The 24,722-nt window shown below is 49.3% G+C and overlaps 12 protein-coding genes across 12 annotated transcripts; 7 read left to right on the forward strand and 5 right to left on the reverse strand.

Annotated features, from left to right (window-relative positions):
* Window position 1: 1 nt before the first annotated feature.
* arp1 (scytalone dehydratase arp1) lies at window positions 2–791 on the forward strand. Its single transcript, XM_022547815.1, has 3 exons — window positions 2–189; window positions 236–291; window positions 341–791. Exons 1-3 carry the CDS (start codon window positions 162–164, stop codon window positions 740–742), a joined length of 486 nt encoding a protein of 161 aa, XP_022396121.1. The 5' UTR covers window positions 2–161; the 3' UTR covers window positions 743–791.
* Window positions 724–1,743, reverse strand: ASPGLDRAFT_52691 (uncharacterized protein). The gene has a single exon (XM_022547816.1). The coding sequence runs from the start codon at window positions 1,728–1,730 to the stop codon at window positions 783–785; it is 948 nt and encodes a 315-aa protein (XP_022396122.1). The 5' UTR covers window positions 1,731–1,743; the 3' UTR covers window positions 724–782.
* Window positions 1,744–2,518: 775 nt separating this feature from the next.
* Window positions 2,519–4,828, forward strand: ASPGLDRAFT_61848 (uncharacterized protein; the record flags this gene model as incomplete). Its single annotated transcript, XM_022548488.1, has 1 exon — window positions 2,519–4,828. One exon carries the CDS (start codon window positions 2,519–2,521, stop codon window positions 4,826–4,828), a length of 2,310 nt encoding a protein of 769 aa, XP_022396123.1.
* Window positions 4,829–4,867: 39 nt separating this feature from the next.
* On the reverse strand, window positions 4,868–7,346 carry ASPGLDRAFT_52692 (DNA topoisomerase 3). The gene is made up of 7 exons (XM_022547817.1): window positions 7,208–7,346; window positions 6,948–7,148; window positions 6,714–6,892; window positions 6,494–6,663; window positions 6,121–6,443; window positions 5,932–6,068; window positions 4,868–5,876 (listed from the first exon to the last, which is right to left on the reverse strand). Exons 1-7 carry the CDS (start codon window positions 7,289–7,291, stop codon window positions 5,084–5,086), a joined length of 1,887 nt encoding a protein of 628 aa, XP_022396124.1. The 5' UTR covers window positions 7,292–7,346; the 3' UTR covers window positions 4,868–5,083.
* A 195-nt stretch (window positions 7,347–7,541) lies between these two features.
* On the forward strand, window positions 7,542–8,769 carry ASPGLDRAFT_180982 (DUF1295 domain protein). The gene is made up of 2 exons (XM_022542980.1): window positions 7,542–7,925; window positions 7,988–8,769. Exons 1-2 carry the CDS (start codon window positions 7,560–7,562, stop codon window positions 8,729–8,731), a joined length of 1,110 nt encoding a protein of 369 aa, XP_022396125.1. The 5' UTR covers window positions 7,542–7,559; the 3' UTR covers window positions 8,732–8,769.
* Window positions 8,770–9,354: 585 nt separating this feature from the next.
* Window positions 9,355–12,068, reverse strand: ASPGLDRAFT_136979 (ATP-dependent metallopeptidase FtsH/Yme1/Tma family protein; the record flags this gene model as incomplete). Its single annotated transcript, XM_022541488.1, has 2 exons — window positions 9,355–10,139; window positions 10,193–12,068. The coding sequence occupies 2 exons, from the start codon at window positions 12,066–12,068 to the stop codon at window positions 9,355–9,357; spliced, it is 2,661 nt and encodes an 886-aa protein (XP_022396126.1).
* A 688-nt stretch (window positions 12,069–12,756) lies between these two features.
* On the reverse strand, window positions 12,757–15,839 carry atrR (transcription factor atrR; the record flags this gene model as incomplete). The annotated part of the gene is made up of 7 exons (XM_022541485.1): window positions 12,757–13,504; window positions 13,558–14,121; window positions 14,174–14,349; window positions 14,408–14,904; window positions 14,967–15,367; window positions 15,439–15,566; window positions 15,645–15,839. 7 exons carry the CDS (start codon window positions 15,837–15,839, stop codon window positions 12,757–12,759), a joined length of 2,709 nt encoding a protein of 902 aa, XP_022396127.1.
* A 687-nt stretch (window positions 15,840–16,526) lies between these two features.
* Window positions 16,527–17,498, reverse strand: pam18 (putative mitochondrial DnaJ chaperone (Tim14)). Its single transcript, XM_022547818.1, has 4 exons — window positions 17,381–17,498; window positions 17,246–17,319; window positions 17,129–17,182; window positions 16,527–17,065 (listed from the first exon to the last, which is right to left on the reverse strand). Exons 1-4 carry the CDS (start codon window positions 17,429–17,431, stop codon window positions 16,927–16,929), a joined length of 318 nt encoding a protein of 105 aa, XP_022396128.1. The 5' UTR covers window positions 17,432–17,498; the 3' UTR covers window positions 16,527–16,926.
* Window positions 17,499–17,626: 128 nt separating this feature from the next.
* Window positions 17,627–18,451, forward strand: ASPGLDRAFT_1052199 (uncharacterized protein). Its single transcript, XM_022539484.1, has 4 exons — window positions 17,627–17,668; window positions 17,724–17,745; window positions 17,818–17,878; window positions 17,930–18,451. The coding sequence occupies exon 4, from the start codon at window positions 17,985–17,987 to the stop codon at window positions 18,429–18,431; it is 447 nt and encodes a 148-aa protein (XP_022396129.1). The 5' UTR covers window positions 17,627–17,668; window positions 17,724–17,745; window positions 17,818–17,878; window positions 17,930–17,984; the 3' UTR covers window positions 18,432–18,451.
* Window positions 18,452–19,610: 1,159 nt separating this feature from the next.
* On the forward strand, window positions 19,611–20,189 carry ASPGLDRAFT_52700 (uncharacterized protein). Its single transcript, XM_022547819.1, has one exon. It carries the CDS (start codon window positions 19,617–19,619, stop codon window positions 19,896–19,898), a length of 282 nt encoding a protein of 93 aa, XP_022396130.1. The 5' UTR covers window positions 19,611–19,616; the 3' UTR covers window positions 19,899–20,189.
* Window positions 20,190–21,306: 1,117 nt separating this feature from the next.
* On the forward strand, window positions 21,307–22,029 carry ASPGLDRAFT_1052459 (uncharacterized protein). Its single transcript, XM_022539485.1, has one exon. The coding sequence runs from the start codon at window positions 21,436–21,438 to the stop codon at window positions 21,991–21,993; it is 558 nt and encodes a 185-aa protein (XP_022396131.1). The 5' UTR covers window positions 21,307–21,435; the 3' UTR covers window positions 21,994–22,029.
* Window positions 22,030–24,093: 2,064 nt separating this feature from the next.
* ASPGLDRAFT_39950 (F-box protein) lies at window positions 24,094–24,483 on the forward strand (the record flags this gene model as incomplete). Its single annotated transcript, XM_022545150.1, has 1 exon — window positions 24,094–24,483. The coding sequence occupies one exon, from the start codon at window positions 24,094–24,096 to the stop codon at window positions 24,481–24,483; it is 390 nt and encodes a 129-aa protein (XP_022396132.1).
* Between the last annotated feature and the right edge of the window lie 239 nt (window positions 24,484–24,722).

A 24,722-nucleotide genomic window follows, 5' to 3' on the forward strand; every position in this document is an offset into this window, starting at 1 on the left:
GCTCTCGGATACGACATGATTCCGAAAGCGGTAATAATAGATCTGACTGCATGCAGATACGCTTGGAATGCTGATATTTAAGTATCGCTGACGGCTATGTTTACTCTGCTGTCAATATGCTGATTTTCTACTTTCTCTTTGCTTTACTACTCCATCCCATCATGGCGAAGGCTCAAGTTGAATTACACGGTGAGTTCACACCACAGAAGTATGCGTTACACCGCTAATTGTTTAGATTTCTTTGCCCTGCAAAAGGTCGCCTTTGACTGGGCTGACAGCTACGATTCCAAGGTAAGGGCCTTTTCACACACGTACGGCAAGTATGTCGCTGACTTCTCAGGACTGGGACCGTCTTCGCGGTATCGTCGCTCCGAACCTCACCGTCGACTACACCCAAATCGGCCTTAGAAAATGGGATCCCATGCCTGCTGAGGAGTACCTCCAGATGGTCTCCAGCCCAGACTTCCTTGGCGATCCTACAATCAAAACGCAGCATCTCCTCGGTGCCACCGTATGGGAAAAGGTCTCGGATGACTTTGTCATTGGCCACCATCAGTTGCGAGCGGCGCACCTGGTCTATACTGATCTGGGGCTGACTGAGGTTAAGCTTAAGGGACATTCGCATGCGACAAATGAGCACTACTATCGGAAGGTGAATGGAGTGTGGAAATTTGCGGGGTTGAAGCCGACGGTGCGGTTCAACGAGGATCGGTTTGACGATGTTTTTAAGGCGATGCAGTAGTTTTTATTATTATTATCTGTCTGGAGCTAAATGGTACTTATTAAGGGAGTTGAATGGTTGCAACCTTTCCTTGCTCCGTAAACACACCATCAACCGGTGCAGTCAAGCCTCCATTTGTCCCAACATACAGCTTCTTCCCCTTCAAGACACAACTTGTTGGCCCTGGCAATTCCCTCGACGACTTCCCCCCGGCAATAGTCTCAACTTTCCCATTTGGCGAGATCGTGGTAATCGAGTTCTGCGCATTAGTCGCCATGTATGCTGTCCCATCCACATCCAAATCGAAATTATCCAGCGCGGTGCCGCTGGCGATTATCTCAAACGGCCCTATAGCTTCTCCGTATGCATTAATAGCCACCCGTCGGAACTCCTCTCGCGTAGTACTAGCGTAGTACAAAAAGCTGTTTTGCACACGGATACCATTGACCCCCATCGGCGGTGCATTCGGTGCCGGCAGCATCGACTCATGCACGATGGCTTTGGCATACTCATTCGTGCGGAGGTTGACACGCCATATCGCACCATCCGGACTATCCGCAATCAAGAGTAGATCCCCATGTTTGATAACAGTACTCAGTGCCTTCGCTTCAGGAATAGCAACCAACGGTGACACTTCCGTTTCATCCCCGCTGATATCTAGCTTCCATACCTCAAACGAACCCGGGACAGACGAGAAGCTACTCGCGTCGAAGCTACCGGTTACCACCGCGAAAATGTCCGACCCTGGGTGTACCTCAGCAATGCCAAAGCAACTGGTTATGGTGGAGTTGTCGTAACTGAAATCGTGCACCACGGTCCCGACGCGGGTATTCGGATCGACAGACCAGACTTGTGGAACGTCGATTCGCGTCAGGAGTATATGACCATTCCCTCGGATGACGAGGTTGTCGATGAAGGTGCCTTTGTTGCGGAATTGGTAGAGTGTCGACACGGACGCGGCGAGGGTCCACGTTAGGAGAGAGAGGAGGGTGAGGGTGCGAAGGAACATGGTGGTCACGGATACAATTGGAATGCCATTGTAAGCCTCTGTTAATACGCTTCTTAAATGTTATATACTGAGTGCGGTCTAGGCATTCCAGTGTTTATTGATGGTAGTATACCCCTGGATTCCTGTGGGCATTCCAATTCAACAGTTCTCTGTATAGGATACGCCAATACATGTTGTCTGGAAATAAGTTCTAGAGGCTAACTTAATTATAACTGAATGTTATGGAGTACAACATCGCTTTGTGAATGTATTACTCCTAGTATAGATACGATGGTACCGGATTCTTCCGCCGGTTTGCTCAAAGGATGCCCTAGTTCCCCAGGCCCATCTCGGCAATACAAAGCAAGACTTCAGAATATTCTTTAATCCTAACTGTAAGCAAGAACAAGAATCCTCTTTAAAGGCTTTCTACTTAGATCCCAGTAATCTTCCACGTGATACACCCTGTCCTTGTTCGTTTCATCTGCTCTTTGTCCTCATTCCGACTTCTTTTTCGCTTTTTTCCTTCAAAATCCCAGCTTTGTCATGAGAAGCTAATGCGGAGGTTGCCATTCGTTTTATTGTTTTCAGACAATGGATTGTCCCTTTGTATTCCTTGTCCCTGCTCGCATCAAGTGGCGCATCAAAGACCCCAGATATTATGTCTTTCGTCACAAAGACTTTTTGTTCGCTAACCAAATGTACTCGAATATTTTCTCGGACTTTAATCCCAAGTATATATATGGTGTCTTAGGTCTGCAAAATACCAGACCACCAACTGAATCGCACCAAAATCGACATTTCGCAAGATGGATTTAACCATCCTAACTATCGTCTTCCTCACCTCTAACCTCTGGGGCATGTATCACCATGTCCCTTTCACCAACATCAATCCCACACGCTCGTTTCTCGAGCGGGCCGTTAGTTCCTTCCAGATCACTGGCGCCATCTACACCCTCCAGGAAATGCATCCTATTATCTTCCCCGAGATATTGCAGGAGCGTGACGCTTGGCTCAATGAACATCCTTCTTTCCCATCGGAACTTGATGATATTATCAAGTGCGCCATGGAAAAATACACGGCTAGTCGAAACATTACCAATCTATCCGCATATCGGGCTCCTACTGACACTTCTGGCAGTAATGGGCAGTTTGATCCGCATGCTATTGGTATTCATCTGAGGAAATGTCTCCATCCGCGGTTGGAATCGCATAATGGTGCTGTGAAGGCGGTTTGGGAAGGCTTGGCACTGGCGTTTTTTGGGTTCTCGCTTCTATTCTTCGTTTGGAAGGAGAATAACAAAACGGTTATGGATATGACTCCGAATAACCAGTCCGGTGATTCTCTCGCAACTATTGTCCAGACACTACTTCAAGATCGCTTGTCGTTGTCCAGTTCAGTATCTCGTGATGAGCTTGTCAGCATCTTGAACGGGTTCATGTCAAGCATCACGCCAAACATCACCGAAGATATTGCGTCCCTCAAGACGAACATGGGAGAAATTACGGACTTCTTAAACAGCATAGGAGAACGCATTCAGCCCGGATACGAGGCCATCCAAGGCATTATCGAAAATGTCTACAATGAGCTGTCGAGTCAAATCGAACAAGTCAACGCATCAGTCGCTTGCTCGAGACTCTCCGACGATTACGACAACAAAATTTCGATCACACACCTTTACGACCTAATTTCCAGCATCGACGGTATAATTGAGGTTCAGAGAGATATTTCCAACATCCTGGTGCAACGGGCAGAACACGAAGAGTATGGTACTGTTGCCTGCGACTCAGGTATAAAAAGCGTCGATGAGTCTTCCTCCCAGGTCTCTTCTTCTTTCCTTTTATCACATCCTCACTACTCTGATATCGAACGGTTAATCCAAGGATTAACCGCAGATTTTGATGAGTTACAGGATAGTTTACAGCCGGTTATAGCATCTAGTAACTGCGTCTCTCAGCTGCTTGAAGATCTTGTGGAACGTGTGCTTTCCATCCAACTGGCTACTAGTTTAGTGCCTTTTGACGTGGAAGCCACCTTTAGAGAGCTCAACAGGTTTAGAGAAAAGCAGGAAGCTCTGGAAGCTAATATTAACCAAGCCATCCTCTCGGGCTCTAACAAAGTATCCGAGATGGGAAAGCATGCTTTGAACGCCAATTTCCAGAGCATGGAAGAACGCATCACTGCTCTTGAGCAATTGATTGCTACGAACTCCCCCTTGGACCCGAATAAGGAGGGAAGTATTACCAATGTTGATGTCCTGGTTGCAACTATTTACAACCTCGAAGAGGCCAATCAGCATCTTACAAGTCGGCTGGTCATAGCCGAAAGCAACCTACAGAAAGTCGCTCACCACGATGCCGAGATCAACCGGATCGTGAAGCGCATCGTCCACGACGGCAAGCTTTTTAGCTATGCCACGGACGTGAAAAACATCAGCCTAGAGGAACTGGCCAAGACTTTCAAACATCACGTCGAGCGGTTCAAGTCTGAAACACAGTGGCTTGCTGAGCAGGTCTATCCTGTGGCTGAACATGCAGCCAGACTTGACCGACTTGAGAGGAGTAACAAGGGTAATTATGCCCACCTCCTCGAGTGCATGAAGAAGCTTGGGATCCAGTTCCGGCTTGATGCGGGAGACGGCATTGAGGAGATGCTTGTGTCTATGGACGTCAAGGTCCCTGCTAACAACGTCGTCGGGAATATTCAGGAGGAGAGGAAGGAGGAGACACAGGAGGAATTAACACAGGCAGATACCTGTGCCCCTGTCGTCTCGCAAAAGGAGGAAAAGAACAAGGAAGGGAGGAAGAGAGAGTCCCCCGCCCCAGAGAAGAGATCCGGCTTGGGATTCTCGCGCTGGGCTGCGGCCGAGTCCGTCCCAGCGTCCCCAGGCAGCAAGGAAGGCAGCCTAGAGTCGTCCCGATGGGCGGGGGACCAACCAAAACAAGCCCCCTCAGCCAACAAAAACCAGGGGTTGAGATCGTCAAGATGGGCCTCGATGTCGGAAGCGTCGCCGGCGCCCAAGAAAGCCGGGCTTGAATCGTCAAAATGGGCATCTACCCCAACAACCCCGGTGCCCAGCAAGACTGCGGGGTTGAAGTCGTCGCTTTGGGCTAACTAAAGTCCCTTTTTACTCAATTGTTTTACGTGAGTGTGAGTGTGAGTGAGTGCGTGAGTTCCATGTAGCGGCAAGCATGGCAATTGGGGCAAGCATGGCAATTGGACTCTGTGTGTGGTCTGGTTTCCATTGCTTGCTGATTGTTCTGTCATATTTGTCAAGCCTCAATAAAACAAATGATTTTCTGGCATTAACAATACCATTAGTCCAACCTGGGGTATCACTGTAGATCTCAACTCCTCTATGTATGTAACGAGATCACGACGTCGCGCCCTCTATTAGATACTTCCGACAAGCATCCTTAAGCATATTAATCCGTCTCTGCGTATGGATAAACACCTCTCGATACATATCGAGACTCTCAAAGACAACCTGCTGCCGCGTCTTGGTCCCCGCACATATTTCTCGCATGCGCAGTTCCATCTCTTTACGCAGAAATGGTTTACTCAACGAAGGACTATCCGGCAATCCAGCCACGACATTATCATATCCCTCAACCAACGCGACACCCAGCTGCGTCGGGATGAGTTCCTGCACCGAATTCCGACCCGATCCTCGGTTCCGTGTTGCGACGTATTGCCGGTCCTTGATCTTAGCGATGTGCTCAGCCATGGTAGCATCGGTACCGATACCGTTCGCATCCATAAGACCAATAAGCTCAGGTTCAGTCAGATAATTCGGAGGCGATGTCTTTCCATCAAAAATCTTAGCCTCCGTGGGCTCAAACATCTCCCCTGGTTCGAATTTCGGAAGCTGCTGGCTGCTCTCCCATTTATCGTACACGTATACATCAAGATAGTTTCTTTCCAGGACGATCAGGCCATTGGCGTGGAAAAATTCATCGCCGTACTGGATTTCGATCTCTGTGCTTTGGCCCTTTGCGTCTTCAGAGCAGCATGCTAGGAACCGCCGAACGACGAACTCGTAGACCTTTCGATCGTCTGCGGTGGGGAGCGCCGATGGTGCGACCCAACAGACCGGGTGGATGGGGGGGTGGGCCCGGTCGTTGTGGCGACCTGAGCGGGGAGTTCTGAATTTACCGTTGATGAGACTGGAAGGCGTTAGTGTTTTAGTGCTTGTTTTGACTTTGTGGATGGGAGACATACTCTCGGGCATATTGACCCCAGTTGTTGTCGGGGAATTGCTTCTCAACGAGCTTCTTTAGATCAATGGCCTTGTCGAACTGGTCTGTTTCCGTACGTGGATAGCTGATGAAACCTTTCGTATAGAGGCCCTCTGCGATCTTGGTAGTGTTAGCATCTACTAATGTCAAGTACTCGAAAACGGTGGTGTACCTTCATGATCTTTTGACTGTCCATGCGCAAATATCGACTCCCCATCATTTGCAAATCAACCGTCGTCAACGGCAAAGGCCTCCACTTACTCGTGGGCTTCTGGTTCACCTTGACGACTTTGGCCTTTTTAGCAGTCAGACATCGTTCGAGCATGATCGTCACTGCAGCTCTATCGAAGAGATGCACTCGTCTCCAGAGAAAGTTGACTTTGATGTTATCTCGGGTGTGCATGACTTTTATGCCCCAGAATTTCTCGGGTTTGAAGTTCTTTACTCGTAGGTAGCGGTCGACGACGAAGCCTAGGGTGGGGAATTGGCAGGATCCTGGAAACTGTCAGAAAAAACTGAGGGACCAAAGGTTTCAAGTCATTCACCATAACTAATGGGTTGTTCTGCTAGAATTGGTGAGAGGTTCTGCAGTTGTAGTGTTTGTAGGCGCGTGAACGCGGCTCCGATTCGCAGATCGAGTTCGATTCTCGCAGCTACAGCGTTGGCCTGGAGTTCATCGAGCTCGATCAGAGCCCGTGCAGCTTGTAGAACGTGACTGAAAGGTTGTCAGTGTGTACCTAAACGATTCAAGATATGACTACTCACGCCCTTTCAGTATTACTGAATCTCGCCCGCTTAACCAGAATCCGCGCATTCCCTCGTCGTGCCTCTTTCCGGACTTCTGTCCCGATATGCTCTCCTTCTCGATCACAATCGGTCCAGATAAACAGGGCTCTGGATCGCGCAGCCTGTTCCTCGATGTTTCGTGCGACTGCTTTCTTATCCTGTACAGAGGTTAGTGGTTACGGTTTGGTACCGAACCACAGTAGTGTTACGTACGTTGGACACAAACTCTTGTACTGGGGCCTCAAACAGCGAACCAGGCGGACAGGATGTCCATCCCCTAAAATGACTTTCGAAGTCGAGGGCCGTCAAATGACCAATAACGCTGGTCATGGTAACTGAGCAGGTGCCCCAAGGATTCCCGAAGTTGAAGTCAAAGAGATAGTTCTTGACATATGGACTTCCGCGAATGGGGACCTATATATGTTAGCACGCTGCATTTATTTAGATCTCTTTAGAGAAGTTTGTATACTTACTGTTTGAAAGGAACCTCCGGACAGATGCTGAGCCACGGCCTTTGCAATGGCCGGCTTCTCAGCCACACACAGGATTCGTGACATATTGAGAAAGTCCCATCAGGGCATTCATCAAAGCTTGATAATATTCATGACCGTCTGTTCTAGTTGCTGGCGGAGGCAAGGACGGTTCTTCGCGGATAAACGCGTGCGCGATGTTCATGTCTTATTGCCTTAGGGCCTCGACACCCCAGGCATAAACTCACCAAGCTCGTTTCCTAATCCGGCAAGCGCGCGATCTTCGCATAACAAAACAACCCACCTCCAACTGTTCCCCACGAACCTCCCATCTGCAGCCTCCAACCCCTTCGCAATGTCGCTACCTCTCCCTGAAGTCCAGTCGGCAGTGGACTGCGCTTCCTTCGACCAAACGGTTCTTCCGTTCCTCTCGCAACTGACATCACTCCCGACAGCGTTGCAAGAAGCGGGCAGAGATGTGGTCGCCTTGAAGGAGATCTACCTCGCCACGAACCCCTTTATCACGGCGCTGACTTTCTGTCTTGCGTCGTCTGCTCTGTTCCTTGTTTGGTCGGAGATTAACCGGAACTACTCGCAAGTCGACCGGTGCTGGAGTCTCTTGCCAGCTGTCTATAATGTGCATTATGCGGTTTGGGCGCGTTTGGCGGGGGTGCGCACGCTGAGCTTGGATACTATTGCTGCTGTTTCGGTGATCTGGAGTGTCAGTTCACTATCCCATATCACCCCATCATCTTTACTCTTCATGGTTACTGACCCGCGCAGCTCCGCTTGACCTTCAACTACTGGCGCAAAGGCGGCTACAAAATCGGCTCCCAAGACTACCGCTGGGAAATCATCCAGTCCAAAGTCAACAACCGCTTCCTCTTCTTCATCTTCAACATCGTCTTTATCTCCCTCGCCCAATCCCTGCTCCTCCTCTTCATCACAACCCCGACCTACAACTTCATCATCCTGTCGCAACTGCCAGATGCGCAGGTCTTCGAACTCCCCGACCTGATCTTCTCCCGCGTCGCCTTCTCCCTCATCATCATCGAGTACTTCGCCGACCAGCAGCAATGGAACTTCCACCAGGCCAAGCACGAGTACCACAAGAACGCACGCATCCCCGAGCCCTACAAGAGTCAATTCACCCCCGAGGACCTGGAGCGCGGATTCGTCGTCTCCGGTCTCTGGTCCCTGTCTCGTCACCCCAACTTTGCCGCTGAACAGGCTGTCTGGCTCACAATGTATCTGTGGAACGCCTATCGCACCGAGAGCTATCTCCAGTGGACTGGTCTTGGTGTCTTGGGCTACCTGCTGATCTTCCAGGGTAGCACTCCTCTTACTGAGTCGATTAGCGCGAGCAAGTATCCCGAGTACAGTGAGTACCAGGCTCGTGTGGGACAGTTTATTCCGCGGTTCTCGGTTGAGCCTAGGTACAAGGGTAGCAGTAAGAAGAAGGCCCGTAAGGCGAAGACTGAGCAGGCGGGTGAGGGTGCTGCTGTCGAGGAGAGGAAGAGTAAGTAAGGGTGTGATTGTGGGGTTATTATTTGGTTGGTGAGTGTCTGAACCAGGATTTTTTTTTTTTTTTTTTTTTTTTTTCGGTTATTCGTTTTCCTTTTGGTTCGGGTTATATATATTGAATACGTAGTCTTCTGTTCAGGTAATTTATTTACTAGGAGTGACAATTTGATTTAAGTGCTTTCGTTTGAAAATATTTAATCTTGCTTTAATCCTTCGTCCACAACCGATATATATATTTACGTGCCGGAACCTCGGTCACCAAAGTCGGCCACCCTTCACGCAAAAATAAGGACAAAGTATATCATTCAACCATTCAATAGTTTTTGATAGGAATAACTGCCTACTATACAATAGAATACATGTGAATGTCCACATAGGCAAATCGGTGATAAAGAGGAACGAGGAACGGAAACAAAGACGGGAATCGGAGGGGAGAAGCAACGATGCCAAAAAGAAAAGAGAAAATAGAAAAAAAAGAAGATTCTAATATTTATGACATGGTGAGGAATCAACATCAACATGAGAAAGGGTAAATGAAAAGAGGAGAAAAAAAGGAAATGCACCGTCTCAAATAAATACAACACAGAAAAAGCCCAAGTGATATCTCAAACCCATACGTATTTCATTCATGATGGCGGAATAGGAGTCTGGTCTCTCCCATCTTTCCCTTCAAGCTCCTCCGTCGGCATTTGCGGAGACTCCGGCGGCTGCACGGTGCGCCCATCGAAGTACTTCGCGAACTCACCAGTCTCAGGCCAGGGTCTGGGACCCAAAAGACGGATCAGATCATCACGCGAGAGAACCTCCTTGGAGAGGAGGTCCTCCGCAACCATACCGACTTCCTTCTTCTTCTCGACGAGCATGTTGTGGCACTTCTTGTAGGCTTCTTCGACGATGCGGCGGACTTCCATGTCGATGTCCTTGGCTGTTTCTTCGGAGAAGGGCTTTTGGAATTGCTGCTGGTCTTCTTCGTAGTGGATGTAGCGGAGCTTGGGGGACATGCCGAATTTCGTTACCATGGCGGTTGCCATGCGGGTGACCTTGTTGAAGTCGTCGCTGGCGCCGCTGGTGACGGTGTCGAAGTGGAGTTCTTCGCTGACGCGGCCGCCTAGGGTCATGGCCATGCGGTCCATGAGCTGGTTGACGTTCAGGAGGTAGGTGTCTCCGCCGGCGGGCAGGTATTGGGCGTATCCTAGAGCGCCTTGGCCTCGAGGGATGATGGAGACCTTGAGCAGGGGATCGGCGTGGCGGAAGTACCAGCCGCAGATGGCGTGTCCAGCCTCGTGGTAGGCGACGGTGCGCTTTTCCTCGGGCGAGAGTACGACGGACTTCTTCTCGAGACCGCCGATGACACGCTCGATGGCTTGCTCGAAGTGCTTCATGACCACCTTGTTGGCGTTTTCACGGGCCGCTGTAGACTATTAGCACTGTGCATTCAAAGTGAGAGAAAGAAGGATAGCATACCAACAAGAGCTGCCTCGTTGACACAGTTTCCGATGTCAGCACCAGCAAAGCCCGGAGTCAAAGCCGCCAATCTACCACACAAGTATTCCATATCCTCACTAGTAACGATCTTGTTCAAGTGAACGCGGAAGATCTGCTTGCGGCCATCCATAGTCGGTCGGTCAATAGAGATGTGTCTGTCAAAACGACCAGGACGCATCAAAGCCTTGTCAAGAACATCCGGTCGGTTGGTACCAGCCAGGACAACGACCTGGTCGGAGGTGTTGAAACCGTCCATCTCCGTAAGGATTTGGTTCAGGGTACTCTCACGCTCGTCGTTGCCGCCGCCGAAACCCTGCTTGGCTCTCGACTTACCGATGGCGTCGATTTCATCAATGAAGATGATACAGGGCGTGTTCTTCCGGGCGTTGGCGAAAAGGTCACGGACACGAGAGGGACCGACACCGACGAACATCTCGACGAATTCCGAACCGCTGACGCTGAAGAAGGGAACACCGGATTCACCAGCGGTCGCCTTGGCCAGCAGCGTCTTACCAGTACCAGGAGGACCAGAAAGGATAGCACCACGAGGGATCTTAGCACCCAGCTTTTCGAACCTCTCCGGCTGCTTAAGGAAGCTGACGAATTCCATAATCTCAACCTTTGCTTCGTCCATGCCAGCCACATCCGAGAACTTGGTCTTGATATCGGTCTCATGGTTGAAGCGCTTAGCACGACTCTTCCCAATGCCGAAGATTCCACTCTGACCGCCTCCACTACCAGCACGTTTCGACAACCAGAAGAAAGTACCGATCAGCAAAAGAGTAGGACCAAACGATGCAACGGTTGCAAGCCAAGAAACTTCATCCTGGTAGGCGACAGGAACCCGCTCGATGCTGGGAACACCCAATTCGTTCTGAGCCTCATCCAGTCTGCGCTCGAAACTCTCAACTGATCCGATGGTGAAGTAGTAATGGAAGGATTGCTCGCTTGCCGGGGAATCGGGGTAGACATTGGCCACGGCATCGCGATGGAGATCAACCCGGACACGAGCACCATTTATGACGGTCAACTTCTCCACAAGACCCTTGTCGAAGAAATTCGCCCTAAACTCCTGCCATGTAATCTCCTTTCTACCTTCACCGGGGAAGAAGCTCTGATAGACATAGTATGCCAATATCGTGCTAATCAAAGTCGTAACGGGATCAAATCGGAACTCAAGGGTCCTAAAGTTCGGCGACTTATTCCACTGATCCTTGCCCTTCTGCTGCTTCTGCTGTTGTTGCTCTCCCTCCTGCTCCTTCTCCTCCTTCTTCTGCTCCTCCTCGGCCTCCTCCGGTTTCATCCCCTGCTCCCGTTTCCTCTTCAACTCCTCCATCTTCGCCGCATAAGTCTTCATATTCTTCGACACATACCGCGTGAACTTGACATAATCCATAAGCGACGGCACCTGCCCAGACCGAACATGCTCCGCAATATAATCCCTCACCTCCTCCGGTAACCCCTCACTCATCAACACCGTCCGAATATCATCCAGCAACTGATGCTGCGATGGCGGCACCCCCTCCTTCAAATTCGATATCAGCTTATCCAACCCCTCCTGCTCTTCCTTGCTCAGTTTCGATGGCGGCTCCTCGGGCCCTTTGCTATTCCGGTTCGGATCACCTCCGTTCTCAGGCTTTTGGCCGGGGATGTTCTGTCCGTTCTGGTCGTTGCGTTGCGGGCCTCCGGGGCCTCCGGTGGTATAGCATCTTGTGCTCCGGTGCGCGGTGATGAGGGCTGATAGTCTCGATTGGCGGGTGTATGTAGGGATTGGGCGTGCGCGGGGGATGCATTCTGCGGCGGTTCTTGAGTAGCGGGCGAGATTGCCTGGCCGTCGGAGTATTGAGGTGGCCATGGTCGTAGGAAAGGTGAGCCCAGATGGGCGTTGGTGGGAAACGGCTTGGCTTGTGCGGGGACAGTTAGGACGACTAGTTCGACAGTGATAAGTTTCTCAAGCCCCGTGGGTATTCTAATTGAAGAATTGAAGGGATAAAAGGTAAAGGTACACGACTGAAGCTCGTGAAGAGAGCTGCTGGTGGTCTGCCTAATCAAATCGGGTTCGGAGTGACGCCTTCACGTCGGCCGGGATTTTTCGCGGTTCCGCCGCCGGCTGAGTCATCCGCCTGGTTTTCGAGGCCAGAATCGCAGAATCGCAGCGAAGGCAATGGACGTTTTACGGATTTTTAATGAGAATGAAATAAAGCTAGGATTGAATTGAGATATCATCATTATATGGTATACAGGGTAGTTCTAAAGCATTTTTGCGGTAATTACATTTTGCCTGTCCGTCTCAGGTGAATTCGGCCCCAGACATGCCACAGCAAAATCAATATTATTTACCCAAGACATATCTTCACGAAGTGGAGTGGTTGGTAGAGTGTAGAGACAGAACACGGTGCGCCTAGTATCCCACAGATTTCAAGTGCCAGCAAGAAAATGATCAAAGAAACAGAAGCGCCTTTCCCAACTCCGTAAACTCCATTCAATCAAAACCTAGTCTGTGAGACTTTCGGCCCAATTATCAGTTTATTCATGTCTCATAATCACGATTCGTTCGGCGGCGGTGGGCCATTGGAGTCCATTCCCGAGTCGAACACCGGGAAATTGCTCGACATGTCGGCCCAGTCCCACTCAATGGTCATTGGCATCTGCCACAGATCTTGTGGGACAAACGGTTGTTGAAACGAGGACATTGGATTGTTTCCAGCTCCCCCGAAAGGTTGATCGAACCCGACGTTTCCGATATTGTTGGGACTCAACATCTCCTGGAAGTCTTGTCCTAACCCGGACATGGTGTTGACGTTGCTGGGGAGGTCGCCAGGTAGACCAGTGTCCGTTGGCATTGCTGTACTAGGAGAAAAGGCGGTTTGCCCATTAGACTGTCCATTAGTTTGCCCATTAGGCGCCGCATCATTAGAGAAGAGCGGCGAGGATAACGGTGTTGTCATAGGCGGTGCACTAGCAGGATTCCGAGAAGACGACGGTGGCGGGGCGTTTCGTTGTTGGGGTTGACTCGGGGCGGTATCGTCTGGCGCTGTCTTGCGCTTCTTCTTGGAATGAGACTCTCGTTCGGCTTTATCGAGCACCACCTTGGCTATCCGCTCGAACTCTCCGCATAGACCAAGCATGCGTTTGATGCTCCCGTTAGATTCATCCGATACAAGCGTGGACAAGAAGTTGACGACGACATTCATCAACTTCACATCTGAACGAGCCCGGGCGTCATTTGGATTTTGGAGGATGTTGGCAAATAATGTAACCAATGCGGAGACGGGATAGTAGAGGATCAACCTGATTAATTAGCTAGGAACGTTTCATAGAATTCCATTCATCACGGGACTCACCAGACACAAGCAAAGTCTCCTTGCGGGATATACTTTATTAGGTTGATCGAGGCTCTCGCAGCTGTGACGCACAGAACTGCAGATAAGAAAACCCTGGGGTTCAACGGCCTTGCATTAAGACCCTGGATAGCGTAGTTTGACAGACGGCTTGTCCAATAACCGTGATGAACCGACATCCGGTGGATGGTGGTTAAGCAATTGTAGTAAGCGAAATGGAGGACAACGACGTGCAGGATCAAAGGCGTATGTGCGGCCTTGATATCGTGTTCCGGCCTGAAGTCGACAGGAATGCTGTCTTTCCATTCCTCCAATTCCTTGTCGAGATCACCAATGGTGTTCAGCAGCTCTCCGTCAGATTGCTTCGACGCTTTGGCGGAATAAAGTCGCTTGTACACACGGCTTTCAATGGTTGCGAATCGACATAATGTTCGGAACAAGTTAAATTTCCCTTTCCCATCCGCCAATGGAACATTGCCGATGTTATCCGGGGGATCTTCGCTAGGTAGCTCGACATTCATATCATCGTCATCTTGTACAGGAGGTCGACCTGAGCGGAGACAGATACTAGAGAAGTCAGAATTGCTAATGGACAAGGGATGACGGCTAGTTGCCCTACTCTTTGTCAAGCATATATGAAATCCAAAATACTCTCTTTCGCTGCTCTACCTCAACTGGGTTCAAACCGAAACCAGAGCCCCGTTTATGGAGACCGATGCTGTGAGACAAACGAATCGCTGCAGCGACCAAGAAGAATGAAGGTTGCGGGTTAGGCGTTCCTTGCAGGAAGAGAGACTGTACACATGTTAGAATAATACAGCAAGAAACGATGGGAGCAAGTTAAAAATCTCACCATTCCGAGCAGCGCCTGAACGCTCAAAAGATCCGTATTCCGCATAGTCAGCTCTGTCAGAACGCCCATAGCATTCTTGAGATATAGCCAAGCTTTCTTGTCCTCATCCTGAGGAACCAAGTTGCTCATGACTCGTAACCTGTGCGCAATAGCCAGGACCACGTTGATACTGGCCCACCAGCCGGAACCCTCGTATGGATCTCGCGAATATTGCCGTTCAACCAGATGCATAAACGTCGGTTCATGGTATAATGGGAACATACAATTGAAATTCGCAAAGAAATCCCGGAATAACGATATTGCTTCTTCTTTTGGCGGCAGCGGTTTGAAAACACGACGAGCGAAGATATCGCTGAAAACCTCGGGCTTCCAGTACATCCATTTATTGTCATCGACGTAGGCGGAGGAAATCATGTCTTGAAACGAAGTATCGCCTGTCTTCTCGTTGACCCATTGAATACCCTTAGGAGAGAAGATCGAAAATCCCGATGATGACCCTAGACATAGAATGATCAGCCCACACTTGCTTAGCCCCAGACGCTAACTAAACAAGGCTTACCAATGTATCGAGTCTCCCCGCAGTTGTTTGTAACCAAAGAACACATCATATCTGACAGGGCCTCCACTTCTGTCTCGTCCTTTTGCGACCCGGGAGATGTGGCGGCTGTGCGCGGGCTCATCGAATGGGTTTCTATACGGGGAGACGGCTGGTGGCTCTGGGGTGCGGTATTCGGTTGGGTCTGCGTGCCTGACGCATTTGGAGTATTGCTCATGTTCTGGTTTTGCGATGACGGGGGGTTCGCGGCATTCAGTCCGTTGGTAAACGATCGGTCCGCCAGACGCTTCTCCAGTGTCCCAAGATCTGTCTTTCCTCCATCCTCTTGTGATAAAAGGCCGGAAAGTCGTAGCAGCGACTCCATTCGTCCTAACCGATTTTCTAATCCCTCGATGTACTTGGCACTATATGAATATCAAGCGTCAGCGCTATGGAGGCAAACGCGCACATCTGTCATCAATCGTTCTGGACATACCCTTTTGGCGGATTCCGCTTCTTTTCGACTTGAGTGAATACACAGTCGGTCTTGTAGTTGATACAATGCGAACACTTGGGCATCTTGCCATCGCACTTGATCTTTTTCTTCCGGCACATGTCGCAAGCCTGTAACAAATACGAACAATTTGTCAGCCCCGCAGTCATTGACACAGTCATCTATCGCAGAAAGAAGAGCATCCTCACCCTTGCAATCCGCCTTCTTTTGGCATCATTTTGATCCTCCCCTGTGCTCATCGAAGGCTCGTCCTGAAACGCCGGGAGAACGGACTGCACAGGCGAACCATCCTGACCATATGCGCCGAAAAGATGGGATTGCTGGTTCATGAGCATGGGCATATCAAAGCCCAACCCCTCAGTACCATCCCCCATGCCCTCCATTATTCACAGCGACCGTTGTCTGAATCGTCTTCGTTGCTCGTTGAAATTTCGGGAGCTCTCAGTCGCAAAGTGGAGTAGGAAGTATGAGCGTGGCGGGTACTAATGTCTCGAGGACGTGAATGCGGGGTCGTCTGACAGCTTAAAAAGTGATGTAAAGTTGAAGAGTGACAGGTGAGAGACCTGTTTGCTAGCAGTCGATGTCGTAGAGCCGCGCAAGGACCACAGTCGGGATCATTCGACGACGGATCCAGCAACGGCAAGAACTCGGGGAGAGGCGAAATGGAGAAGATGTCGTGGTAGTAGAAAGATTACTCAACCAGAACGACGGCACGTGAATGCTCCAAGGTAGGTTGTTTATATAAAAAAAAAAAATACCTCCAGTCCAGGAACAAACAAGATTAACTCAGAGACTGCCGGAATGAATCATAAGCCGTTTCCCGTCTCAATATTCAAAGATGGACGGATGGAGATGATCAAGGAATCGATGCTGCTGCCTTTTGAACGGAACCCGTCGTCCCCGAGCTCCGACGAGAGACATGAGAAACTCACCCGCAAGACGGATACATACACTGAGTGTTCCCGAGTAGATCTGACTGCTCTGCGGCCTCTGCTTTCTCTACACGTGCGAGACGAAAGATGATTATTCTGCATGCTGTGATAAGATTATCGCATCTTCCTCACTGACAAACCCTCCCCCTTGCGAATGCGAATACGAGTGAGTACGACTGGCAACGAACTCAGGAAAGCAGTAGTACTAAAAATACAGAATAATCCATTGTTTCTCATAAATCAAGAGTGGCGATCTCGTCAGGATATAGACACATAATATAATGGTAAAATACAAGCACTCCCATACAGGAGTACATCCGGGTTATATCCCATCTTCAAAAATCCAACCAACGCCTCGCTATGCACCCAAACAAGAAATATCTCTTGTTACAATCGTCGATACCCAGGTATCAGTCCCAAATGTCCGATTCGTGCCGTCTCGTTGGTTGATCGTTGCATTCAACGTTTCCCCTCACTTGACGGGGCGGGACTTCGTGGTGCTCGTGTGTCCGAATTTCGGTCGCATGATACGGGTCGACTAAGCGTGTTTGTCGAGGAATTCCTTCGCTTCGTTGATCTTCGTAGCCAGGTAGGGGCTACCGCCGCGATCCGGGTGGTTGAGGAGCATGAGCTGGCGGTGCTTCTTGCGGACCTTGTCTTTGTTGAGGGTGCGCTCTCTGTAGAGAATGTTAGACCGAATCCCCATTGTCAACATCGTGTTAGGTCACTGTATAACATACGGAAGTTCGAGAATCAAAGAGGCTTCGCGACGGGTCATCCGAGGATCAAATCCACTGTATTCCAGTCAGCCGAGGCCTAACACGGTATATCCAACGCTGAACCCTGGAGAAACCCACCCCTTGTAGAATGCCTTGCCTGCAGCACCAATACCTCCCTTAGAGCGACGGTAGGCGACAAGACCAGCACGACCCTGTAGACGGAGGGGTCAGTCAGCTCCGATTATGGCCCCGAAATGTCCTATGTTCCCTTACCAAGAAGGCGGCCGTAGCAACGCCCAGTCCCATAACTAACGTGGAGGCCATTGTAAAAGCGTAGTTCAACTGATAGTAAACAGTAACAAGAGGTCTCTCTCTTCTCGAGGCGGCGGACGAGGGACAGACTAACCCGGCGGAAGTCGAGATAAAAATCGGACCGCCGCCGCAAGCTCCCAATCGGGTTTAGCGTCATCCGCTCCGCAAAAGTTTCAGTTGATGATTTCGAATGTTTCTTTCCTACCTTCAACCATCCACCTTCTGTACATAAACATCGTGCAAAATGAGGTTTGTTCTATCCCATTTTCTTGCGCTGGGAGAATTTATTTGCTAATTGTCGCAGGGTTGAGACGTGCCATTTCTGCGTAAGTGACGGGATCGCATGAGATGATTTTTTTTTGGGCGGCATTGCTAACGGAGGAATTGCGGTATAACAGTCACGGCCGACCTACCCTAGCAAGGGTATTACATTCGTCCGGTACGTCGCTTCCATTGAGAGTGGGATTTAAATAAAGAAGCAGGGGTTGAGGACAAGTCTAACGGTAACAGGAACGACTCTCGTCAGTTTCGATTCTGCCGCTCGAAATGCCATAAGAACTTCAAGATGAAGCGCCAGCCGCGCAAGCTCAAGTGGACCAAGACTCACCGTGCCACTCGTGGCAAGGAAATGATCGTCGACTCGTCGCTTGTCTTGTCGCAGTTCGCCAAGAAGAGAAACGCCCCCGTCAAGTACGACCGCAACCTCGTCAACGCTACCGTCAAGGCTATGGAGAGAGTCGAGGAGATCCGCCAACGCAGAGAGCACCAGTTCACGAAGAGCCGTCTGGCAGGCAAGCTGGCTCGCGACCGCAAGCGCGAGGAAGACCGCAAGGTGGTGGCCGAGGGCGAGCACCTCATTCGCAAGGAGCTCCGGGAGAGAGAAGAGGGTCAGCCTCTGGCCGCCGAATCGACCAAGATGTCCAGATTGCATGGCGAGGAGAGACTCAGGCAGCAGAAGAAGACCAGATTATTGGTGGATGGTACTACTCAGGAGGAGATGGATGTCGATTAAAGGGTTACTTTCCGTTGAGCTTCGTTTCTGCTTTTCTCGTTTCCCTCTTTTCAGACACGATTGGAGCTTATGAGGAGTTCGGTTGTCTTTCTTTGAGTTATCTAGATTCCTTAAAAAGTAATGCATTGGGTTTGGGATACAATCGTGTTTGCACGTTTGCACTATTTGACTTGGTCATCGAGCATTCACTGCTCGAGTAGCGCCTATTTATTTACTCTCGTCTTCATGTTTTTTCTTTTTTTCTCTTCTTTCTTCTCTTCCTCTTCATCTTTTCTAATCTCACCTTTCGTACATCAACCACCACCACCACCATCAATACCAAAACTCATCATCTCATCACCAAGATCAAACCTACCATCACATAACAAGACACAGAACAACATGTTCTTCCCCTTCATCGGCCTCGTGGTCACCCTCTCCCTGTGGAGTACCATCTTCACCCTCCAGCCCAACGACCCTCGAGAAGACTACGTCCGACGCCTGACCAGCACTATTGGCATGACGGCAGTCATTACGGGATGTCTTGACCTGACCAACGGCATTATCAATGCCCATGGCCCTGGAAAAGGTAGCGACGCGTTTACTGGGATTTATGATCTCGTGAACAGCGGTGACCCTCATACTACGGTGACAAACACAGTTAAAGTGCCCTCGAAAACAGCAAAATCAGACTCGAGCAGAGTTACAGGGCCCTCGCCTCTATCCACACGCGCTCAACTCCTTATCATCGTTGGAGTTGTGCTGGTCATGGCCTCTTTTCCTCGAAAGAGTACCATCTCCATGGATGACTCTGCGCTGGAAGAACATCACGCAGAGCTCGACCAATCGTCACTTGAGATGTTGTACCCCCTCTCGCCCGAAGCTGAACCTTCACTATACGAGCAGATGGACTCCCTACTCTCCAGCTCGCTTCAACTCGATCCCGGTAGTTCTGAGTGAGTACCCCACGTCTTTCCAAAGACAATCTGTCAAACAGACGCTTACATAGATAGGACATCCACGAAACCGAGTCAAACCCTTGACTCTTTGGGTTCTGTGTCTCAGGCTACTTCTTCGACAGTGAGCTCAGTCACAAACTCTCTGACTACGTCTAGATCTACGACCCCTGCGCCTTCTAGCTTCACCACACCTGATTGTACCACACCACCCTCTCCCGTCGACTACAATCATCGACTTGTTTCTCAAATGGCCATTCCGTACTGTGCTGGTGATAATGACCTCAACTGTGTCGAAGCCGATGTCGTCTTTCATAACCAACTCGAGATACAAGCCAACCACGATGAGGGCAAAGCTAGCCAGAGAGGTCCTATATCCGATACAATCACCCCGACTTCTAAAGCCACCACTTCGCAGCTCGAACAGCCATCGCCTCCCGAGCAGGACTCTGCCGCGACTACTCCAAAGAAACGCCGACGTCCTCGACCCAGTCAGGCTAAGAGACGCCGTTTTGCAAGGCGAAACGAGTAGGCTCTTAGACTGTCGGCGTCGGGTCAGGATGATCAGGTCAGCTAGTTTTGGTTAGTGATGGTACGGTACTCTCGATTTATGTTTGGGATAATCATGTTTCGTTTGTTTGGATTTACGTTATAGATAGGAGCATACTCTTTCTGTTTTTCTTTTCATGTTACGTCTTTCTTTTGCAGCACTTAATGTATGTATTATATGAGGGAGTTGGAATACCGGGTTGGCCCTGGACCCTTACTGATGTCAACATAATGTTCAGATTGAAGTACGCTACCGCATAAAAATTTCCACTCACAAATCCTCTAGTTCCTTCTCGACATCAAATCAGTGAATGACATACAGCTGTCATGGGCATTGAAAGCAGTGAAGGTGGTGTATCCAAGTAGCCTGCCCCTATAATCTACACCATCTTCTCCTCTCCCTCTTTTTACCCATCATCCATCTAGAATAGTCAGCCATATTATCAGGTATATGGCTTGCTCATGCTCTCTCGAATCTGTGGCTTTCCTGGTACCCTCGAAACAAATGGTGCTGAATGCAGATGCTGTCCAGGCTTACTGTGCCTGTCACTTTAGTCCCTTGGTTCTGAACAGAATTCGGCTCAGTTAAGCCATCAAATAGTCCAATAGGGCCTACAAGTCCCGGGAAAACTGTTGTGGCTTCTACTAGGAGATCACGGCAAGCTGGGATCCGAGTTTTACAGGCTACCAGAAGCGTACGAGAACCTGAAGAAAGCGAGATCGATCCCAAGTACACCGCTTAAGCGGAGCAATGTTGGAACCTTATTTTGCATGAAAGACGGACAACGAATACTTGCCAGACCTGGTACCACTGAGACAACATTGAGCCAATTGCGCTGCCACAGTTCGCTATCCTGAAGAAAAAAAGATCTCTACCGCAAACAACCCCACTTCCAACGGGCCTAAGAACAGCGTCACTACGCTACAGAAGACTCACGAGACTCCTGACTATCGACTCCGTCTGGGAACACGCGTCCTAAGGCCTGATATGCCACTACAGCAGCCGCCATCTTCTTGTATCACTCTGCCTCGGCAGCCATATCGGGGTCATCTTCAGAAAACCGAAAACTTCTGATCCTTGAGCCTAGTATTGGCAGGCGATGACTGGATCAACGAGGATCTTTGCGTTCGAGGGCCATTGCTTTGTTACATTCCAGCATCAGCGATGCCAATTAGTCGTACGACACTGGAGTTTAGCCGACTGTGCCATCTCAAAAGCTTTAGGGCTATTTGAAAGAATTCGAGGTCGAATCCAATTAAGAAAATAAATCAATAAAATAAACCTGATACAGCCTTTTGTTAGCTACATAGGTTTATATAATACGCATTGGTTCGTCCGACGAAGCAGTTCTAGAGCTATCGTCAAGAGACATCCAATTCGCAAATAAATACCCAGCTTGAAACCGCATTTTCATTACTCCAGAAACCCTATCTCTAATCATACACCGTACATGAAACACCTGGTTAATACACGCACACGAAAAGATCCCGGAAAGCACCTTTATCAACTAAGCCCTTAAATGAAAACCCCCTACCACATTCCACTCCCCAAGTCCCTCAACCCACTGATCCAGCTCCGTGATAGCACTACCAGTCAAAAGTCAACAACTCGAGGCAATAATCACAACCGCACAATCTCCATACTCACGCCCATCTCCAGTTATATACGTCCTCCCAGCAACTTTATGCCCATGTCTGTGATTTCTCTCCATTTGATTCGATTTCTCAGTCATCCACCCTCCTCAAAAGATTCATGTATCCTGGATGGGCAGCAAGACTTCACTGGTAATACCGCTGTCAATGCGTTTTATCTTGATGTATCCGTCATTGTGATCACCACCACTCTCTGCTTTGACAGTGACAGTAATATCTGTAAAATCAGAACTCTCGGTAGGCCTGCAGACCTCGATGGTAGAACTGTCACAATATGCATGGCCGTAGCCAGGGTCCCGGGGGTAATCAGACAGAGCCACAGCGTGTGTACGAGCTACGCTGATAATAGACGGGTATCACGGTCGAAGCTGCCACCATCAGCTTTTCTCAGAAGCTTTAGAGCGGGCTGCTCCTGGCTTTGGTGATACTCCCAGGTACACTTTTCAACGTTCTACTGCAGCAGCGTGCACATTAGCCCTACGTTGTTGCTAATTGTCTATGGGGACCAGTATGTACTTGCCTCCTGCTTCTCATTTTGCTCCTAAAACATCATGTGTAACTGTCAGCTGGCACGTCATAAATGGGGAAATTTGTCTTCCCTCGTTGCTTTCTGGTCATTGCCTGCCTCATATATAAATAAGATCAGTATGTGTTGCACTGCAATTAAGTGATAGCATGTATGCTTACCCAAGTACAGCTTTTTGCCTCAATAACAAACAGGTTTTTATTTTGTCCCAAGATACCGGACCTTGTGTGCCAAAACCCATAATCAAACTTCCTCGTAATTGGGCTGTTGATGGTCGGCATCTTCCTCCATCCCAGACGCTTGGTGATGGAAACCGGCATCTTCATTTGTATACTGATGTCAGAAGCACAGGTGAGGTTTTTCTGCTTTGCGTATGCGAGGATATATGTCAATATGATATTGATTCCTCCCCTCTCAATTCTCTTGGCTATGCTCGATGGCGGTTCCGAAACCGACACAAGTCTTTCCAGTATCTTCACCTGAAAACTCATTTGTGAAGCTTCGACAGGACAGTTCCTCTTCGCGTCCGCTAGCAAACTAACGAAGGAGAGATTCGGGCGGCATCAGATAAGCTCTTCATGTTGCAGAGAAGTCTCCAAGTCCTCTAGACTTAGCTTCGTACCGTGAGTCGTAACCGATCATAAAGGACAGGTGTCTTCAACTTTCTCTGTCAATTCCTGATCTACATAATCAGTAGGGATTTGGAAACAATGATCAGGGTCGGGCCACGTTTGGGATTGAGGTGATGTGAGGAATATACGGAACTGGCACAGGCGCAGCTCTGAAGGTAGTTGATTGATTTTGCAATTAATGGCGAGAGAGGGGAACGTATTTGAATGCTCCGGCTCGTTGAATTCGATGTCAGTGGTAAAGCACAAGCTATGATGAGTCGCACTGCTCTCCTTGATTTTGAAGATGAGTCTGGCATAGCGTAACTCAAGACCCTTTACGGCGATGAACTTCGGCTTGCTCTTGTCGTCGTAAAATTTTTTCCTTGATTCCTCTTCAGAGACGTTGGTCGGTTTCAGAAGCTTCAGCGCACACTTGAACAAGCTGACCAGTTGCATTTTGAACATAGTCTTACCTATGACCGTGTCAAAAACCAGGCCTCGTATAAACTCTTTATTCTCTGTAAAGGAAAGCCCCGTGCCCACTCATTTAAAAGTCCATGGCATTTCCATCTCGAAAACCGCGGCCATATTCACATTCGCTTTTCGAAAATTAGCCTCGGCCGTGTCCCATAGATTCCTTGAGTATTCGTCCTTCCCCAAATGCATGCTAAGACCCCTGGATGGTGTTTTTTTTAAAAAAAAAAAACCGGGAGATCCTTTCAGGATCACTCGCATGCCTTTGCGGTATTTGTACCAACAGTCTTTATCACGTTTGCAGTCTCGATGAAATCATTCCAGAATCTGCAGACGCGTTGGGTGGATGTTATAACGGCGCACATGTCTGTAGATAGGGAAATTTGACCTAGAAACTCACCCTTTGCCCTAGAACTCCATTTTGAAAACAACGGCAGACCACACAAGAAAGTCAAGAGCAATATGGATCTACTGCGCGTCATCCATGTGTTGGCCTTGGGTACATTAGCAGCGAAACGCCATCGGGACAGAAATTCTCATACCAAATCTGGCCGTTAACGGATTTCTCACCTCCAATTGTTTCTACTGGCCCAATCTCAAAGTCCATGGCGTTTGCATTGCGAACGCCGCGATTATCCCCGTAACAGGTAAGCCTTAGGCCTGCTTCCGCTCCTCGGCAAATGTCTATAGAAACTTTACCGTGGCGAGAGTATAGTAGGAAGGAGAAAGGGAGATCTAGATGGCCCGAAGCCGGTCCAGCTTCATTGGTCGAGAATAATATTCGATATCGTTATCTAGAATTAGCGTGTCTTTAGTGTCCGACTCGGGCAACGACATTAGTGCTTTGCCTAAGAAAAACGCTTGATAAAGCCGGCTTGTTACCGGCACTTTTTTCGCCCTTTCAGACAACCATAATGGCAAATATCGAGAGAATGGCCGAGCCGCACCGCATCTTGTTAACCACCGAGATCCTCGAAAAGATCTTCCTTTACACGGACATGCGATCGGTTCTGACCTCAGCACGAGTCTCCAAGCACTGGCATAAGTTAATCAAGGAATCATATGAACTCCAAGCACATCTATTCTTTAAGCCAGCATTATCCAGCTCTGGAACCACAAAAAGGCTCCGCAACCTGCTCCTAGATAGTGATCTATGGTCCATTTTCTACCGCCAAGAGCTGAACACAACTCGACGGCATGCGTCCTACGATCGATTAAAACTTCCTTTTATGGATGCCGCCAAAGAAGACGCTTATCTTCGACAAGAGGCGAGGAACTGGGACAGGTTGAATTCCAATTCGTGAGTTTTTCACCCAGATGGGTAGCCATTGCCCTGACAACCAAGTTCGGTTTAGGCATTATTATTATTATTATTATTATTATTCATACACGCATCTGTCAGCCCTATAGGCCGAGTGGCGGAAGGTCCTGCGGGGCAGCCGGGTAAGCCGCCGTAATGGTAGTCGCTATGTACATCGTCGCCTTTATACACATATCCTGATATCTCATTCCGCGTGTTGTATATCCCGTGCTGCTGGTTTTC

Source organism: Aspergillus glaucus, assembly GCF_001890805.1.
Source record: "Aspergillus glaucus CBS 516.65 unplaced genomic scaffold ASPGLscaffold_31, whole genome shotgun sequence".
Lineage (NCBI taxonomy): Eukaryota > Fungi > Ascomycota > Eurotiomycetes > Eurotiales > Aspergillaceae > Aspergillus > Aspergillus glaucus.

Bases quoted from the DNA above. Each gene is read 5' to 3' on its own strand.
- arp1 (XM_022547815.1), top strand. From the start codon at position 162: ATGGCGAAGGCTCAAGTTGAATTACACG. The intron at 190-235 runs GTGAGTTCACAC...CTAATTGTTTAG, and splicing joins GGCTCAAGTTGAATTACACG to ATTTCTTTGCCCTGCAAAAG. The intron at 292-340 runs GTAAGGGCCTTT...CTGACTTCTCAG, and splicing joins CTGACAGCTACGATTCCAAG to GACTGGGACCGTCTTCGCGG.
- ASPGLDRAFT_52691 (XM_022547816.1), bottom strand. From the start codon at position 1,730: ATGTTCCTTCGCACCCTCACCCTCCTCTCTCTCCTAACGTGGACCCTC.
- ASPGLDRAFT_52692 (XM_022547817.1), bottom strand. From the start codon at position 7,291: ATGTCACGAATCCTGTGTGTGGCTGAGAAGCCGGCCATTGCAAAGGCC. The intron at 6,893-6,947 runs GTACGTAACACT...ACCTCTGTACAG, and splicing joins TACAAGAGTTTGTGTCCAAC to GATAAGAAAGCAGTCGCACG. The intron at 6,664-6,713 runs GTGAGTAGTCAT...ACAACCTTTCAG, and splicing joins TTCAGTAATACTGAAAGGGC to TCACGTTCTACAAGCTGCAC.
- ASPGLDRAFT_180982 (XM_022542980.1), top strand. From the start codon at position 7,560: ATGTCGCTACCTCTCCCTGAAGTCCAGTCGGCAGTGGACTGCGCTTCC. The intron at 7,926-7,987 runs GTCAGTTCACTA...TGACCCGCGCAG, and splicing joins CTGTTTCGGTGATCTGGAGT to CTCCGCTTGACCTTCAACTA.
- pam18 (XM_022547818.1), bottom strand. From the start codon at position 17,431: ATGGCCTCCACGTTAGTTATGGGACTGGGCGTTGCTACGGCCGCCTTC. The intron at 17,320-17,380 runs GTAAGGGAACAT...CTCCGTCTACAG, and splicing joins TTGCTACGGCCGCCTTCTTG to GGTCGTGCTGGTCTTGTCGC. The intron at 17,066-17,128 runs GTATGTTATACA...CATTCTCTACAG, and splicing joins TCTTTGATTCTCGAACTTCC to AGAGCGCACCCTCAACAAAG.
- ASPGLDRAFT_1052199 (XM_022539484.1), top strand. From the start codon at position 17,985: ATGAAGCGCCAGCCGCGCAAGCTCAAGTGGACCAAGACTCACCGTGCC.
- ASPGLDRAFT_52700 (XM_022547819.1), top strand. From the start codon at position 19,617: ATGGCCATTCCGTACTGTGCTGGTGATAATGACCTCAACTGTGTCGAA.
- ASPGLDRAFT_1052459 (XM_022539485.1), top strand. From the start codon at position 21,436: ATGAAAACCCCCTACCACATTCCACTCCCCAAGTCCCTCAACCCACTG.